Source organism: Halictus rubicundus, chromosome 18, assembly GCF_050948215.1.
Source record: "Halictus rubicundus isolate RS-2024b chromosome 18, iyHalRubi1_principal, whole genome shotgun sequence".
Lineage (NCBI taxonomy): Eukaryota > Metazoa > Arthropoda > Insecta > Hymenoptera > Halictidae > Halictus > Halictus rubicundus.
Window position 1 is genome coordinate 8,829,944 of NC_135166.1, and position 16,575 is coordinate 8,846,518.

At 38.6% G+C, this 16,575-nt stretch overlaps 1 protein-coding gene across 2 annotated transcripts in view; it reads left to right on the plus strand.

Annotated features, from left to right (window-relative positions):
• Positions 1-16,575, plus strand: part of LOC143362835 (neurotrimin) — a 255,281-nt gene that overhangs the window by 41,468 nt on the left and 197,238 nt on the right. Inside the window, exon 1 of one of the 2 annotated variants that reach the window (XM_076803315.1) lies at positions 2,752-2,861. The exons of the other annotated variant lie outside the window; for it this stretch is intronic. Coding sequence (XP_076659430.1) covers positions 2,849-2,861 — 13 coding nt within the window. The 5' untranslated portion in view covers positions 2,752-2,848. Of the gene's footprint in view, positions 1-2,751; positions 2,862-16,575 lie in introns of those variants that run through there. 2 annotated transcript variants of the gene reach the window in all.

The following is a 16,575-nucleotide window of genomic DNA, read 5'->3' on the forward strand; positions in this document are numbered from 1 at the left end:
CATTCTGTACAACTTTTCCCTATACATGTTACCGCCGCTCGGCTTTCGGTATCGAGCTATTTATAAAAAGAAAAAACTACCATTTCGACAACATATATCAAGGTCATGAAAATCCGTGAGGAGTCCTCTTTTTTGCATAATTACCATCAATTACACAAACAATTTTTTTTCGTTCGAAAACCGTCTGTAATCTAGTGCTACGCATCTAATTTATTGCTGGGCGGTGAATTAATTTGTACACCTGATGATTAGGTTTGTGTTTGATCAACGTAATGAATAGCGTTGTAGGAGAAGCCGAATCATTGCGGTTCTGTATCCGGAACTCACGTAAGCCGTGGCCGGGGGGTTCGTGCTCCTTTTTCTGGACCGGCACCGCATGGGAAATCGGGGAGGCGCGTACGCGTTCTGGAAATCGTTCCAAGAACCGCGATCGTTAGCAAGAGGGGGTTGCGAGTTTATGTGCGGAGATTTCTACCCGGTCGGAAAGTAATAAGCACGAAACATGCGGGACTGGCATTCGAGTAGCCGTTACTTTTTATAGGAACGGTTGCTGCCTGTGTGACGCGGGACGAGCTTTAGCGGTACGGCCATGTCGTGAACGTAATCGCGCGTTTACAGAAGTTATTTCGTACCGGGCCCGTGCGTTTACAGTGAAAGAAGAAATCGTAAACGCCGTTGCATGGCCATCTTCTCGGCCCCTGACTTATCGTCGAATCATTCCCGGCCGTTGACGATTGGAAATTCGGATGAGAATCCATCAAGGGGGAGGACACACTTTTCTTTCGTTACCGGTTTCCGCGTCGTAAAAAACGAAAGATCCATTCGAACTCCTCCCAAGAAACGATGTAACGTCTTCCGTCCCCCCACCGATCCCCGTCTTTTGTCTTCTCCTTGCTCGCGTTCGTCCGATGTTTCCCTTTTTTTTTTCTTCGGGGTGGTAGGAAAAAAAAACGATGGTGGACCGTAATGGAGGTTTCGCTAACAATCGGCTTCAACGTTGCGGACGTTTAATATCCTGGCTTAATAATACAGAAGCTCTTTGTTCCTCTTTCATTCTGATTGGCCTATCCTGCCTCTACTTTACGATCCAGCGCAGCTGGCCGGTGCTGCTCGTTCTTCAGCACGCCACTCCGTCTGAACGATCGAAATCCCATTTTCCACTGTCACAGACCGTCCGCTTTTTCTCCAGACGAGATTCCACCCACACTCCACGTGACGCTCGGAACGTCCGGGACGCCATAGCGCGTCTTGATCGTCCCCCCGTCGCGTCGTCTAATTTCCTCTATTCTCAAACAGAGTATCATAAATTACGATTGCATCGCAACCCTTTGATCCCCTGCGTTCCTGTTAAAACGTGCACGGTTCCAAAAATGGAACGCCTCTGGCGAAGGTTTGCGGTTTGCTCGGCAAGTGTCAATCGTAAATTACCGAATCGCTATTTTCCTAATCGTTCTAATATGCCGCGAATGCTTAACAGAAATCTACATGCTAGCTCAAGAACCAGTAAGTTGTACAACGTTCGCAACAGTATAAATGATACCTTTACCGCTGAACAGAAGAGATCAATTAACACGAGCAAGTTAATATACAGGTGTCCCAAAAATATTGTACTTCCTCGAAAGGGATGATTCCTCAGGCCATCTGAGGTCACTTTTCCCTTTGCAGAAATATTCTCCGCGGCATCGTTAAGGAGTTATCCACGATAAACACGAGCCAATCAGAGCGCTGCTACAGCGAACAGATTCCGGCCCGAATTATTAACTCCTTACCAAAACAACAGAGACCATTTTCGCAAAGGAAAAAGTTACGTCAAATGACCTCAGGAATCACCTCTTTCAAGGAAATATAACATTTTTGGAACATCTTGTATGCATAATAATCTGTCGGTAAGGGAAAGTATGTCTATGAAAGTCGGTGAGAATAGAATGACGGACCCCTGATACCCGATCGACCCAGGTCGATCCCAACCTGATCGACCCAGGTTCCCAGCATCGTCGCAGATCGTCCGCTGTCGTTCATCGTCATTGTCTTCGGCCAATAGCAACAGTGCGTGTGGTGATGGAGGAGCCAGGCTAGAGTGAGAGCCTAAATACCTTTCCTAGCAATCATCTGACGGGCGGACAGTACTTAGAATTCCGTTTGATTTCGTCTTTGCTCGTCAGTGAATGAGCAGAAGGAGTTCATTAGAAGAGCTTGGATGGGAGGGATCGTTTGGTAGCAATGACGGTAGCGATTAATTAGAACGTTCTCTCTGTCCCACAGACGTCTAGTTTCCTCTATTCTCAAACAGACTATCATAAATTACGGTTGCTTCGCGACGTAACCGCGTTGGGCTTACTTTTGTCCCCCCCCCCTGTCCCGCTATGGGTATACCATTCCGAAAACCGTCTACCGCTTGCTGACGTTCCCCGGGAACAGACGATGGCATCAAAACTTTGACGAACCCGGTGATTAATTCTGGTAATTAGCGGGACTGCTACGAGCGAGAAGTTCGAACATACCGTGAAAGGAACGCGATGTTTAAATACCGTGAGCCGCAGTGCAATGATCTTATTGGCCCGGGTACGAAAGTTCGAGCATTCGAGTGTTTGAACATTTTGGGACTGCTCCGGAACTTTCGAACTTTTTCGAGGATCCTCGAAATTAGTACGATTCACTATCCTTCGAACGAGCGAGCTTAAAACGCTGGCGTCTTGCATATTTCACACCGTTGTAGCGTTTCTTACACAAATTCAATGGTCGCTCGAATTACTGGAGCAACAGTACAAAAAAGTTTTTTTTCCTAATCATCTGACGAGTATCGTTGCCTCCGGTGCTGCTAAACGTGCATCCGTAACTGGAGACTTTGATGCATAAACCGGGTAAGTACAGATTTTGAAAATACCAACATGGCGGCGGCCTTACCTGTCAAAACGCTTACAATCGCTCATCTTTAAACACACATAACTTTTGAACCAATGAGTTTCTCACATTAAAATTTGGACTTTTGGTATTTTCTCGTCAAGATCTACCGGTTTATATAAAAAAGTTAAAAACTTCTGGGTTGCCAAGGTGAAGTTTAATGAAGTTATGGTTTTGGTACAAGATACAGGGTTCGATTTTTCCAGTACGGCAATGTTCATCCTCAAAGGGTTAAATGTTCACGATAGCTGATTGTGAATGTTAAACTAGACGTGGAAACTGTCAGAATTACCATTAGCCTCATTACTGAAAAGTCTCATTAATGATATACTTATTATAGATGGTGTTCACGCTATCACTAGCCAGCATTTTCCTTGTAAATAGTAAATATTAGAAAAAAATGAAACAGGAAAAAGTAGTACTGTCTTTTATACGCAACACAATGGCGCACCATGCCACACCATACATTTATGCGAAATTGCACTTGGAAACTTGTTTTTCTTCTCACTCTTGGGTTTTCAGTGTACCATACGTGAGCATTATGAGTGTTGGTCATCATATTGTTATCGAAGCTTGATTCATTTGTCCAAAGAATTTTTTTATAAAACTTACAGTCGTTTCTGTTCTTTATAAGTAACCAATCGCAAAATTCAGTACGCCGCGGTATATCACTTTCTTGTATCCCTTGTACTTTATGGTATTTAACACGTTCGCGGACGCAAATGCTATAGCATTCACTTTCATAGTGATGCAAAATGACGTGAATGCTATAGCAATCAAATTTTAAAGCCAATTTTTATTCATTTAATTTTATACAACCTTAAGTTTTTGTAATTAATATACATTTCAAATTGAAATTTGTTTTTGTAATTAATATACATTTCATTTGTCATTACTAATGACAGTTAACTTATTATTATTGTTTATTTCTATTCAGATTTCGGATAGTACAACTAGTTTCAAGAAAAATTGCCTGTCTATTTTTGCTGCTCACTGAAATTTTTACTGTCCGTGAACGTGTTAAAGGGTTCGTAATTATGTCATTTTAAGATGTTATGAGTTGAGTCTACTGATATACCACACGCGGGAGCTACTTTTCGGACCGAAGTTGTCGGATTTTCTTCAAAATGTAAGAGGACTTCTAACTTCTAATCTTCAGAAAGAAGACATTTCCGATTATGACACTTATTTTGGAAAGACCCTACTTCCTTCAAACGCTTGGCACACAAAACAAACTGATTTTCATTTGGTTGCACTCTGTCCGGATATTCTTCTACGTATTTCAATTTACTTCGTATTTTATTTCCATTGCACTGGTAATAAATGCGTACCATATCCGCCTTCTCGTCCACCGAATAACGATACATTACTATGCGATATTACTAAGTGGTTTCGGAAGTAACACTGACATTTTCTCGCCATAGTAGAAACTAGAAGTAAACACTCTGAATGTGAATGACAACATCATGTGATTCATATGAATAAGAAATACTTGTAAACACATTGGTATGAAATATTCAAAATGTTTCTTCCATTTCTGACCCTGCATGACCTTGAAGGTTACTGTGCAGTATACCGATGAATTCGTCTATACACATGCTTTTATGTGATATAAAAAAATATACAGCATTCTATTTAAAAAATTGAAGGTCACCTTCGTATCTAACAAAACAGTATAAACACAAAAAAATTACATACGCCATTGTGTTGCGTATAAAAAACAGTACTTCTTTTTCCTGTTTCATTTTTTTCTAATATTTACTATTTACAAGGAAAACGCTAAATAAATAGTTATACCATTATAACTAACACGGTAGTTAGGTTCCAAAGAAGTGCCACGTTATGCGAACCGATACTATACGAACCAAAGGGATGGTATGAAACATAGAGCTATGTTCCAAAAATTGACAAAAGTAAATTCATTTCTACATGCAGAATTCTTGAGCACGTAAGTAGAGGACTAATTGTTTGACCAAGTTCATCCCTTTGTTACGTTACTATTTTAGACGTTGACACATTAATTTAAACAGATCGGTATAACTTCCATATATGCGAATAGTTTTAACGCGACCACTTCAAATAAGATTTCAATACTCATGCAAAATTCATCGTGGCTTTGCGTGAATTCCGTTTTGTACATATACATAATTAAAGCGAAAACGCGAAATAAAATGGGGACTCGCAAAGTGGTATGCTTGAAAGGGCTGTAATCGGTTTATTGCCTTAAGGCTTATAGCTAAAAAAACATTCTTTCTCTGTACGCAGTTAAATTCAGGCTAACTCTCATAATACACCACAATAAAAGATTTTTAATGAATAAGGTGTTCATATTATCGAACCGTTATGGTAATTAGGATAAGTTAAATTCTCCTGCCATACCTATAATCCAAATCTTACCTAGATCTTTCTCAGGCCAACCTAGGGTTAGCAATAACCTTTATTAATTTATTAATAAAAAGTTATTAATAAAAATTGTTGGTTACTTGCTAGTGAAAAATGTTCAAATCGCGTTTCAAATATGTTCCCGATGGAATTTCCAATCGTTTTTTCCAATAGTATATTTGAAAATTGTCACATGATAGCTGGAAGAATGCTATTTACGATGGCGCAGTTTTGATTTGCCGTAAACCACAAAATCACATCGAAATTACGACTAAAACACTATTTACGTTGTATCGTCACAGTGCTCAACAATGAATCGCTAGCATCTGTGTGCACACTCCTTAATGAGGTAAATAAAGGGTAACCACAATTAAAGAATAACTGCTATTTAATTAACAGACGTGAGGAACAACTGATATCCTACCTGACTTGTTCATATATGATATTATTAGTATGAATAAAATTTGGCGATAAGCCTGACAGCATGACACCACTGATGACGTCAAGTATTACGTCAGGTAAACGGCTATACTGGATTATAAATCGTGGGATCCAGCAACTAAACTAATTGTATACCCAGCTGTAAAGGGTTCTAGAAGTTGGGGATGGTTCCTTTGTTGTAAAGATTTGCGTCAGGATCGCAGGGTGTTCAAGAGTGTCGCGAAGGCGATAAGGAGCTGAAAAATGGCATCGCAGCTGTCGGGCGTATTTATGCGATATCGGAACGGTACTTGGCGGTGTCAGCGAGCATCCGTTTCTCTCTAAGAGCAAGAGCTCGGCCCGGAACAGACGCAGGCGTTGCGAGGTTGTTCGCGTTCTCTCGAGGAGTCCAGTCCGCAGGACACGACACATATACGGGGGACTTGTCAACGATTCGTGTGCGTTCAAAGGGACCGGGTAGCTGCGTTCCCGTGCCCTCTAATGGGATCCTTTGTGCGGCGCCACGCGGCTGTCGGCCGCAATACGCGTTCACTCGTAGCCAAGCCGTGCCACGTGCGCATTCTCTCGCCGAGCCGGTATTTTTTTCGAAAAGACCGTTTCGGATGGGAACCGGGTTCGGAGTTTGTTGTATTTGCTGTTGTACCGCGGCCGTCTCGTTTAATTGGAAATAATTCGTTTCGCTTTAAGCCGTTATCCGCTTTGATAAAAACTCCATTGTTTCCGGGAGTGTGTATCCTTTTGCACTGTTCACCGCATTGAGAATGAAACGTTTATATGCGGTTAGAGAGATCCGAAAGGGCCGGCTCAAAAGAACTTCAAACGCGCCCCGGCTTCAAAGTATGTAGTATTTTCCAATGGTCGAGATGCCGGAACTGAAGTGACTCGCAGATCGATGCACATGTACCGAGGATATTAATTTATTTAAAAGATTCGCGTGGTGCCGCATTTTTTTCCCTCCCACTTCCGGAACTCTTTTATCATCCTCCTCTATTCGATTTCGCGGACAATAGGCGAACGATTTATGCCGTTGCTAGTATACATACACGCAATCCTCTTTGAACGATACTACTTTGTCAGGCAGTGCTTCCTACGTGTTTTCAAATTCACGGCTCTACGCGAGAGCGTTCATTCATATGCTAGGTACGAACACTTTTCCGTTTGTGACTCTTGATCCTTCTGGAGATATCTGCCGGAACAGGGGCCCTATTCAGAAACAAAGGCCTATTCACTCAAAATCGAAAGGCTCCTTCGGCGATGCAGCGTGTTGCATAATTTCCGAGAATTAAATTCTAATCAAGAGACGCACGCGGACTCCACAATCTTTTGAACCGATTTTTAGGATATACAGGCTGAGTCACCTAACGTTTGCACCTCAAATACCTTTGGTGTTTCTAAAGATACGTAAAATATGGTAAGGACAAAGTTGAATGGTACAATGGGGCTGACACGATGCCATACAAAAATTTTGTTTTTATGTCATTTTTTTGGAGATATCAAGGTCACCTTGACTTTTTTTAACTGGAACCACCCTTTTTTAAACACCTACAATGATAGTCCCTTTCATTAGGAATTCAGTGACTATATTATTCCAAGGTCATTCAAAGTTAAGGACAGAAAAAACGTATAAAACTAAAATATGTTCGAAATGATGGCCGTCTACGTCGATACATTGATGTAAACGAGCTCTGAAGGAATGTTGAACTCTGATAAGTACATCCGAGGTGATATTCGTACATGCTCTGATGATACGCTGACGCATATCTTCAACTGTTGTTGAAGTATCCATGTACACGGTCTCTTTTAGCAGACCCCATAAAAAGAAATCCAGTGGATTTAAATCAGGTGAACGTGCTGGTCATGAAACAGTTCCGTCTCGTCCAATCCATCGGTTTGGAAATCGAGAATCCAACGTTTCTCTTGCTACTCGTGCATAATGAGCAGGACAACCGTTATGTTGGTACCACATATCATAGCGATTTTGTAAAGGGACATCTTCTAACAAAATTGGCAGATCTTGCAAAAATTGAGGGTATTTCGTCCAATTTGTCGTCCAAAATACCAGACCACACGTTTACGCTCCATTGTCTTTGGTGACCAATTTCTCGCAGCCAATGCGGATTATCCACAGACCAATAATGGGCGTTCCGTAGATTAATTGAGCCATGATTAGTGAATGTTACTTCGTCCGTAAACAAGACATTAGAAAAAAAATGAATGATTTTGAAGCAATCCCCATTGACAAAAGTTAATTCTATTTTGAAAATCATTCCCGTGCAATTCTTGATAGAGCGATATGTGGAACGGATCAAATTTATGTCGGGCCAGAATTCGTATTACGCTACTTTGACTTATGCCTGCTTCCCGGGCAATTTTTCTCGTACTTACGTGAGGATTGACAGCTATAGCTGCTAAAATATTAATTTCATTGTCTTCATTAGTCGTGGGATTCCCCCGTTTGTGCTGTCTTGCATGTACACTTCCAGTACTTCGAAACAACCTGTACGTATTAATGAAAGTCTGTCTAGAAGGAGTGTTTCGCTCGGGGTACCTTTCTTCATAAAGTAATCGGGCCTGCACTGCATTTTGTCTACATTCACAGTAAATCGTGATCATATCACACTTTTCAGTCATTGAACAAGACAGCGGAATCGCATTTGGAAACACACTGATACTAAATAAGAATGCTGAATAACAATAACATTGAAGGACCACAGTATGTTTACTTTAACTACGACCATAGTATGTTTACTATTTACTACAAGTCTCAACCGTGATAAACGTATTCTGCTTTCATATTCTAAATCTTATACGTTTTCTCCGTCTGTGACCATAAATGACCTTGGAATAATTAGTGTCACTCAATTCCTAATGAAAGGGGCTATCATTGTAGGTGTTTAAAAAAGGGTGGTTCCATTTTAAAAAAGTCAAGGTGATCTTGATATCTTTAAAAAAATGTCATAAAAACAAAATTTTTTGGCGTCGTGTCAGCCCCATTGTACCATTCAACTTTGTCCTTACCATATTTTACGTATCTTTAGAAACAACAAAGATATTTGAGGTGCAAACGTTAGGTGACTCACCCTGTATAAGGGACATGGATTCGAGTATACAGAACTTATTTTAAATCGTACGTAAGCAGTTTTAATAGTACATGCACCGTCAGGCATCTCTATAGATCATTTCTCGGTAACCGTTAATTGTCGAACCGCTTCTCTCCCAATTGTTCCAAGTACCGAAAAAACAAAAGAGGTTAGTGTCGTCCCGGTAAATCGAAACAAAAACATTTTCTTGCGTTCCGCTCAGACAGGTTTCCCTCGTTCGTCACTAACATAGGAAATTGTTTGTGCCGTTTCTTTCCGATAATGAGTTTAGTTCCATTTGTGCTCATTACCGTTCTACAATCACAACAATGGATAATTTTGATTCATAAGTTACGTTGAGACGCACCAGAGGCTCGCGCAATCTTAATTGTTGTCGCGCACCTGCTGGTTCTGGGTCAACGATTTTCTCGACACGAGCCTACCTAAACGATTTACGTTAAGGGGGGCTTCTCGTGTAACGGCAGTGAGAACAAGTGATTTTTACCAATTTTTTCGGAATATATTCGTATATTTTTTTTTACATTTGGGACCATAGGTTAAACTTCATCTTGGCAATACAGAAATGTTTAACTTTTTTTATGTAATCTTGTTGATCTTGACGAGAAAATTACAAAAATCGAAGTTTCTATGCGAGGAATTCACTGCTTCAAAAGTTATGAGTGCTTATAGTAGAGTGATTTTAAGCGATTTCCAATAGTTATCCTAAATAAATACTTAAAAATCACTGTTGTTATCAATGTCGTTACACGAGAAACCTCCTTTAAATCCCGTTTGGTTACGTCTTTGCTTGACGGCGCGGCGGACAAGCAGAAGGAGATCATTAAAAAGTTTCGGATGCAAGGGATCGCTTGTTAGCAATGGCGGTAACGATTAATTAGAACGGTCTTTCCAGGCTATCGTGCATTCGTCATTTACGTTTTCCGGTGTAACTTGTCTCGAATAACGTATCTCTATACAAATTCATATTTAGGGCACGGCAACATCTGGCTTAACACCTCTTACTTCCGTTGCCACCGAGTATCGTAAGTAACGAGCTCCAGAAGGAAACACGAACACCATCAAACATTCTACGGCTGCTGCGGGGTGACTAATGCTCCGCTAACTCAGATTTTGATCCGGACACATTCGTTCTTTAACTTGTCGTTGTAAATTCCCGCAGGAGAATTGAATCTTTCTGATGATAAAAATTGCAGCGTCTTTTCTTTTTCTTCTGTACGTGCGGAGAGAAGAGAATGGATACCGAGCTCGGTTTTTAGAGTTACGTGAAGTTTAGTGTTACACAATTCTGTCACTCCGCGACAAAAACACAATAGCACACCTGATTTGTTTAAGGTTTTCGTAATTTGCACGTAATGAAGTAATGCGGTTTAGTCGTATGTATACTTTAATTGCAAAGTACAACCTAGCGGTATAAAAAAGTGAAAGAAAATGTTTTAGTTCTTAAAGAAGATGAGGGAATAGAGAGTTTTTCTTGTTGCGAGAAAGCATCGTCGTCTTATATCGAAGGAAAACTGTATACGGTTTCACTTTTAAACAGTGAAAAGAAATTCGTTTTAAATTATTATAAACTTATATGAAAAAGACAAGTTTATACCTTTTCTTAATGTACTGTCAATAGCATTGATAAGTGATACAGCTACCGAAGTACAAACACTTTTTCTCTACTAGAATCTGCTATATTTAACACTGACTTGTGTTGCCACGAATAATTCAAATTTCCGTTGATCAGACGACATTTATAATTCATAATTGTGATGATAAATTTAATATGTATGTCCACTTCGATCCGATCTTGATAATTCGATTGTAATAATTGATAAATTAATTTATTAATTCATTTAATAGACACGAATAAAATAATTAGTAGATACATCACTTTTGAATTTTGTTACACAATTGTTAGTCTATATAAAATATAAACAAATTTGATGTGTAAAAGTTGTACGCATAGTGGTTCGTATTAATGATTGAAGCAAAATATTAAAGAGATTCGTGATCTCTTCTAGTGTAACTAATCACGAAGTTATAACAGTAAATGAAGAATAATGATATGGAATTATGCTTAATAAACTGTCAAGTAATGAAAAGTAGTTAATAGTGTCTCAACTGTAAAATTTTGGATATTACAAAATATTCATTGACTGTTTAACTCGTAAAAATTAAATTCTGCAAATATTGAATTACTTCTAACTCTATCAAGAATAAATAAATAATAAAGATATCTGACCGAAATAAATCAAGTGGTTGTAATTGAAAGTAACAAACTGCGAATTTCCAGAACTGCTGTTTCAAAAAAACTACCTAAAGACAACATTATAAAATTTACGAGAATACTGCATTTCAAAGTCTATTTGGTCGTCAAATTTTTGAATTCCTTGAAACGACTTACAATTATGTCAATAAAATATGAAGTGAAAAAATTCAACTTTTCTGTCGTCAAAAGAGCGAGACCTCTTAAAAAATTCAATAAGATTCACTTAATGCGACGTTACGTAATGGTTTTTTCAAGCTGTCCTTTTCATATGAGGTATCATGTTCGAGAAAATGAGATTTGATTATTCAGTAGGCGCGCGTGATGACCGAATGGGATTGTGTTAGCGTGTCCGACTATTCCTTGCCGTTTCTACTTATTGTGAACATGCTAGCAGGCGCGTGTATCAAATCAATTTTCAGCAGTTTCTGAAATACCACTCTACGTTTCCCACTTGCATCAATTTCCCTGTCATACATATCAAACTTAATGTTAAATATACAGGTTGTGATCGGACAGAGGGTACAACCGAGCAGATGGTGATTCTACATGTAAAAATAAATAAAAAATAAGGAATAACATTTTTTCGTTTGACGCCCCGTTTTCGAGAAAATTGTACTCGTAGATGCAGCAAATACGCGTGCTATTAGATAGGAATCGTCTGACGCATCTGATCATGACCAACCAATTCTACTTCCTGCATATACTACAGCACGCGAACCCGACGGGTCTTTAAACTCGATTTTCTTGAAAACGAAGCGTCAAACGAAAAAATGTTATTCCTTCTTTTCGACTTATTTTTACATGTAGAATCATTCCTTCCCGGTTGTACCTTTCGTCCGATCACAGCCTGTATAACAAGTAAAAGTAACCAGCAATGGTCAGACATACGATGTTTCCAAGTTCATACAAGTAGGATACATCAAATTTGTCTCTCGTCGAAGTCAGAGTAAATCTTTTTACCTCTTTATACCTTTATATCCCAACGAGTACATTCGTCATTCTGTGGACGTGATTATCGGACTGTTTATGCAAAATAAAAATCTCTTTTATTTTTTTAATAATTTGATTCAGTTGGAAACATTACATTGATATTCTTGATATTTATTCTACTTACCGAAATAATTAATCCGAGTATCCGATAATCCTATTATATCCACGACAATTTTAAGACGTCTCCATTGCTATTAAATGCTTGTACCATGAAATTTCTGACTCCTATAATTCCGAGCGTGCAGACGGTAGATTGAATCGTGGTAATTACTGTTTCCGGGGCCTATTGAACGTCATTGTTCCTTCGGGCGCAGAAGGGAAATTCAATCTAGATCGATGCCATTTAAAAACGGAATCGACACTCGCAAATCCTATTTCGCAAAGAGGAGGAGAGTAGAGAGGTGGGGGGGGGTGTAGACAGAAGTGGGGAGAAGGGCAGGAAGTGGATGGCCGTGTACAGGAAGGCCAGGCAGCTCGATAAAATAACCGGAACGCTCGTATGGCACCAAGTCGGTCCGCCCAACGGCATCAAGTTTTCATTCGCAGACGAGATCGCGTGTCACAAATTACCGGTATCCCGGCCTTCTCCGCTGACTCGTCAAATCGATTTTCGTTCGGACATTCGAATTTTCCACCCCTTTTGCAAGGCCGCTGTAATTGTCTATGTTGCTCTCGCGCGGACCGCGACCTCTAATTGCGAGTCAAACAGAAACCCGCGTGATCGCCGAACGCGATACGAGAGAAATCGGCTGGAAGCTCCAGTTCTACCGTAAAACGAGATATGATGACTAACAGCCGATCGTACCACATCGAATCGAAATCCGACGGAAGTACCGCGCTATCGGGTGATCGACGAACTTTTCCCGTGTATTTTTTGTCAGTTTTTAGGATAGCGTTTTTGGTTTATTGACAGTCGCGGGGAATTGTTTATGATTAGCGACCGTTCGTCTTATGGGATGACAACGATCATGACAACGAATTGTGGATCTTTATGCAAAACAGGGATTGTCCGCACTTGTTGTAAAAATGAATAAGTTGAATTTAACGTATCGACGCTCGTAAATTCTGTTAATCTTTCCATTACTTTAAATTACATCTACTCATTTCTATCATAAATGCGTAAAATCCGCAGGCTGGTAGCTATTATGCGGGCTATTATCTGCGCTATCAGACGGTGATTACACTGCTGACGCTAATACCAGGCTTGGGCACAATCTGTTTGATACGATATGGAAATCACAATTTCATTGATAAAGTATTGAATTGATTCTTGTTTTGCGTAAAGTTTAAATCTAGTATTTTCACATAATTTCCTATTTGAGTGGATTAAAGCACCCGCTTGAAATGACAAATGATATGATACAAGATTTTAACACTTTTTCTTATGTGTATACAAAATGATCCTCCCGAACTGATCTCACACCTTCTATGTATAATCCTAAAAGTTTGAAATTTAATCTAACACAATAAGTTTGTAAGCATGTTCAAAAATTATTCAAGCGGAAGGGAAAAATCGATTTGTAAAGCAAACGATCGCATCGATTATTTCATTGTTAAAGAAAGATACAAGTATCCTTGCATTTACTTATTAATCTGAATTTTCTTGTTATTTTTAAATAAAATTTTTTATATAATATCATTATTATATAGTTTAGAAATCCGTGTTCTTCATTGAAGTTTTTTCAATGAAATTTTGACGAGCAAAGAAGCAGTGGTGTACATATATTTTCCACGAGTAAAGGCTGTTCTGAATAGTCAGGTATCTGGATGATGTGCTCACAAGAATTAGCTGGTTTCGAATTGCAAAATTTAAATTGTTCGACAACCGGGTATTTCAGTCGGTTTAATACCTGGGTATCGTTTCCGTCCGATCGAGATGTAGGCAATGACTATACATATTCCCAGCCACAATGTGATTCAGTTTTCAAGTCTTTTTTGCTGCCTGCTGATATTTAAATCCCGAAATGGTACACCAATATGCCACATTTACCTAAAACCGACTCAAATATAATTTACAAAATTACTAAGATATTTTATAAAATTTAATACAATAGAATTATAATATACATTTACACTCTAATATTATTTGTTATTTAATTACCAGACTATATCTATTAAAGCACTTAGTTTTATCATCTAAGATATTTTATTGAATATTTATTGACTAAGAATATTTTATTGACAAAACACCGATGTATAACCATATAATTCCTTGAATTAAGTAACAAATTCCATAAAATCTAAACAATAACATCAGTTTTCGTTAACTCTGTTTATCAAGATACATCCGTTGTGTCAACAAATTTATATAAACAACGTCGGCATGTTTGTAAAAAATATATTCCCCACTATGTTGCAGTCTGCCCTGCAGTTTGACCTTTATTTACTGTTATCGGCAGTTTACAATAATGCACCGCCGGGTATACACAAACAGCAGCTAGCTCTCTGTTATGTTAAAAATTGTTTCAGTCGAGCACAGTGTACTTTCTTATATGAAACGTATGATAAACAGAAACAGAGTAAACAATTAAATTTTGTAAATCGTCTCCTATAAACAATCTTCCGGACCGATGGAAGTGACAAACATAATTTCTGAAGGGTATTACGGAAAGTATGTTGCACAGGTCCAAAACCTGGTAAAATTATTTTTATTCTCAGCTATTTAAAAATCTAAATTGACCAACATAAAACCCAGACTTAAATCCAGCATAAATAATGTTGTTATGAAAAAATGGTTTCATTGGTTCAATTTTGCTTCTCACTGTGTCCAAACTAGTTTTATAACGACAGCCATCTACAGGGAGCCCTTAAAACTAACACCTAATAAACTCAAGTTCAGAATAGTTGACTTTTGTATTAGATTTACGAGCGCTATCTCTTCGTTTTTAATCAAAGTTGCATACGCACGTACAAAATCTGGACACTTCCGGTGCATCGCCACAGCTCGGCTGTCCCTATAGTTCGTTAAATATTACACGAAGCGCGTAGGATATATAGATCACCCTTTTACCTATCTCTCGTGTCGAAAAAAACCGTTTTCCTCGAAGGTGATAGTTTTTGGAAATCGTCGAATTGAATAAAATACTACGGAAAACACGTTTTGCCTGTAACGCGGGAAATACTGATGGACGGCCTGGTTGGAAGTGAATGATGATCAGAAAGGAAAACGTATGCACTGCAGATCACGAGGTCGAACTCACTTGATCACTCAAATTGATCCAGTGCTCGAACATTCTGCAATTTTGAAATTGACACTGCCCGGTTGACGACGGAAACTTTTCAAATTTCATCATTTTAGCGAATATACAGTGTTGACGGTTCGTTCAAATTACTTGTATGAAATAAACCCTCTGCCTCTTTTCATTAAGACATAAAATGATTTTGTTTCACATAACGGCGAACATCATGAACTTCTCTATCCATTTTCTTTTACATCTGTAGATTGTTGACCTAATCCGCTTCTCTTTCAATTAAACTTCCGTCTTCCGGAATGAAAATTGTTCAGCAGCTAAACAAATAGAAGCATAATCCTTTGATGCGGTTTCAAAGAAACGCGACAAAATTGGTTCAATTTGTATTCATAGTGAGCTGCGCCATTCAGAAAAATAATTCCCTGCGTCGTGTGTTGTTTCATGTTTGCTGAAACAGTCTCGCACAGCACATTTTTAATGCACCCCTATAAATAGCAATACCATGATGTCAGATCTAGCTTGATCGAGACATCGTTCCTCTGTGAATAATTAAGAGGATAATCAACAGTTCAACCATTCCTTGTCAATAATTACAATGGCAATTCATAAAAACAGTTTAAGCACTAATTTACTAATTATTAGATTGCGGATTTTATGCATACATGACAGAAATGAGTAAATTAAGCAAAAACCAGTAACAATATTAAAAGAATTTAAGAGCAGCGTGATATTATCCAGATGCAGATTATTGAAATGATTTTGTATTGAACTTTCGTTCTAAATGTTCTAAATATTATCTTTTCACCTTATTAAAACGATGGTTCAACAGAGGACAGAAGCATATCAAAAAGAAAGTAATGCTTTAAAAATTCCCTTTGGTAGAAAAGTTTCTCATTTTTAGTTGGACTCTGTCGTGAATCCCGCCGACTCGGAGATCTGAGGTTTACGTTCCTCCTCGTAGAAAAATATAATCTGTCGAGAATTCTAACGTAGATTCAAAAACAAGTCACTCGTCGGACATAAAGACCCCATTCTGCGTTGAAAATTTGATTAATTATGTTGAAGTTTTAAGTACTCGGTCAACGTACAATGAAAATTCCAGTTGTAATTCTACCACTTATTGTAAAACGATTGGAGGGCCATTTAAATGATCGAATAATGGTATCGGGTGCCCTGATACGATACTAAATTTTAGTAGAAATTAAAGAATGCTAAATTACTTCAGTTCCCATTCAGAAATTGTTACTTTTCTTCAAACGTTTTTATATTATTTTGAATTCAACAATATACTTGTATGCGTAATTAATACATTCAA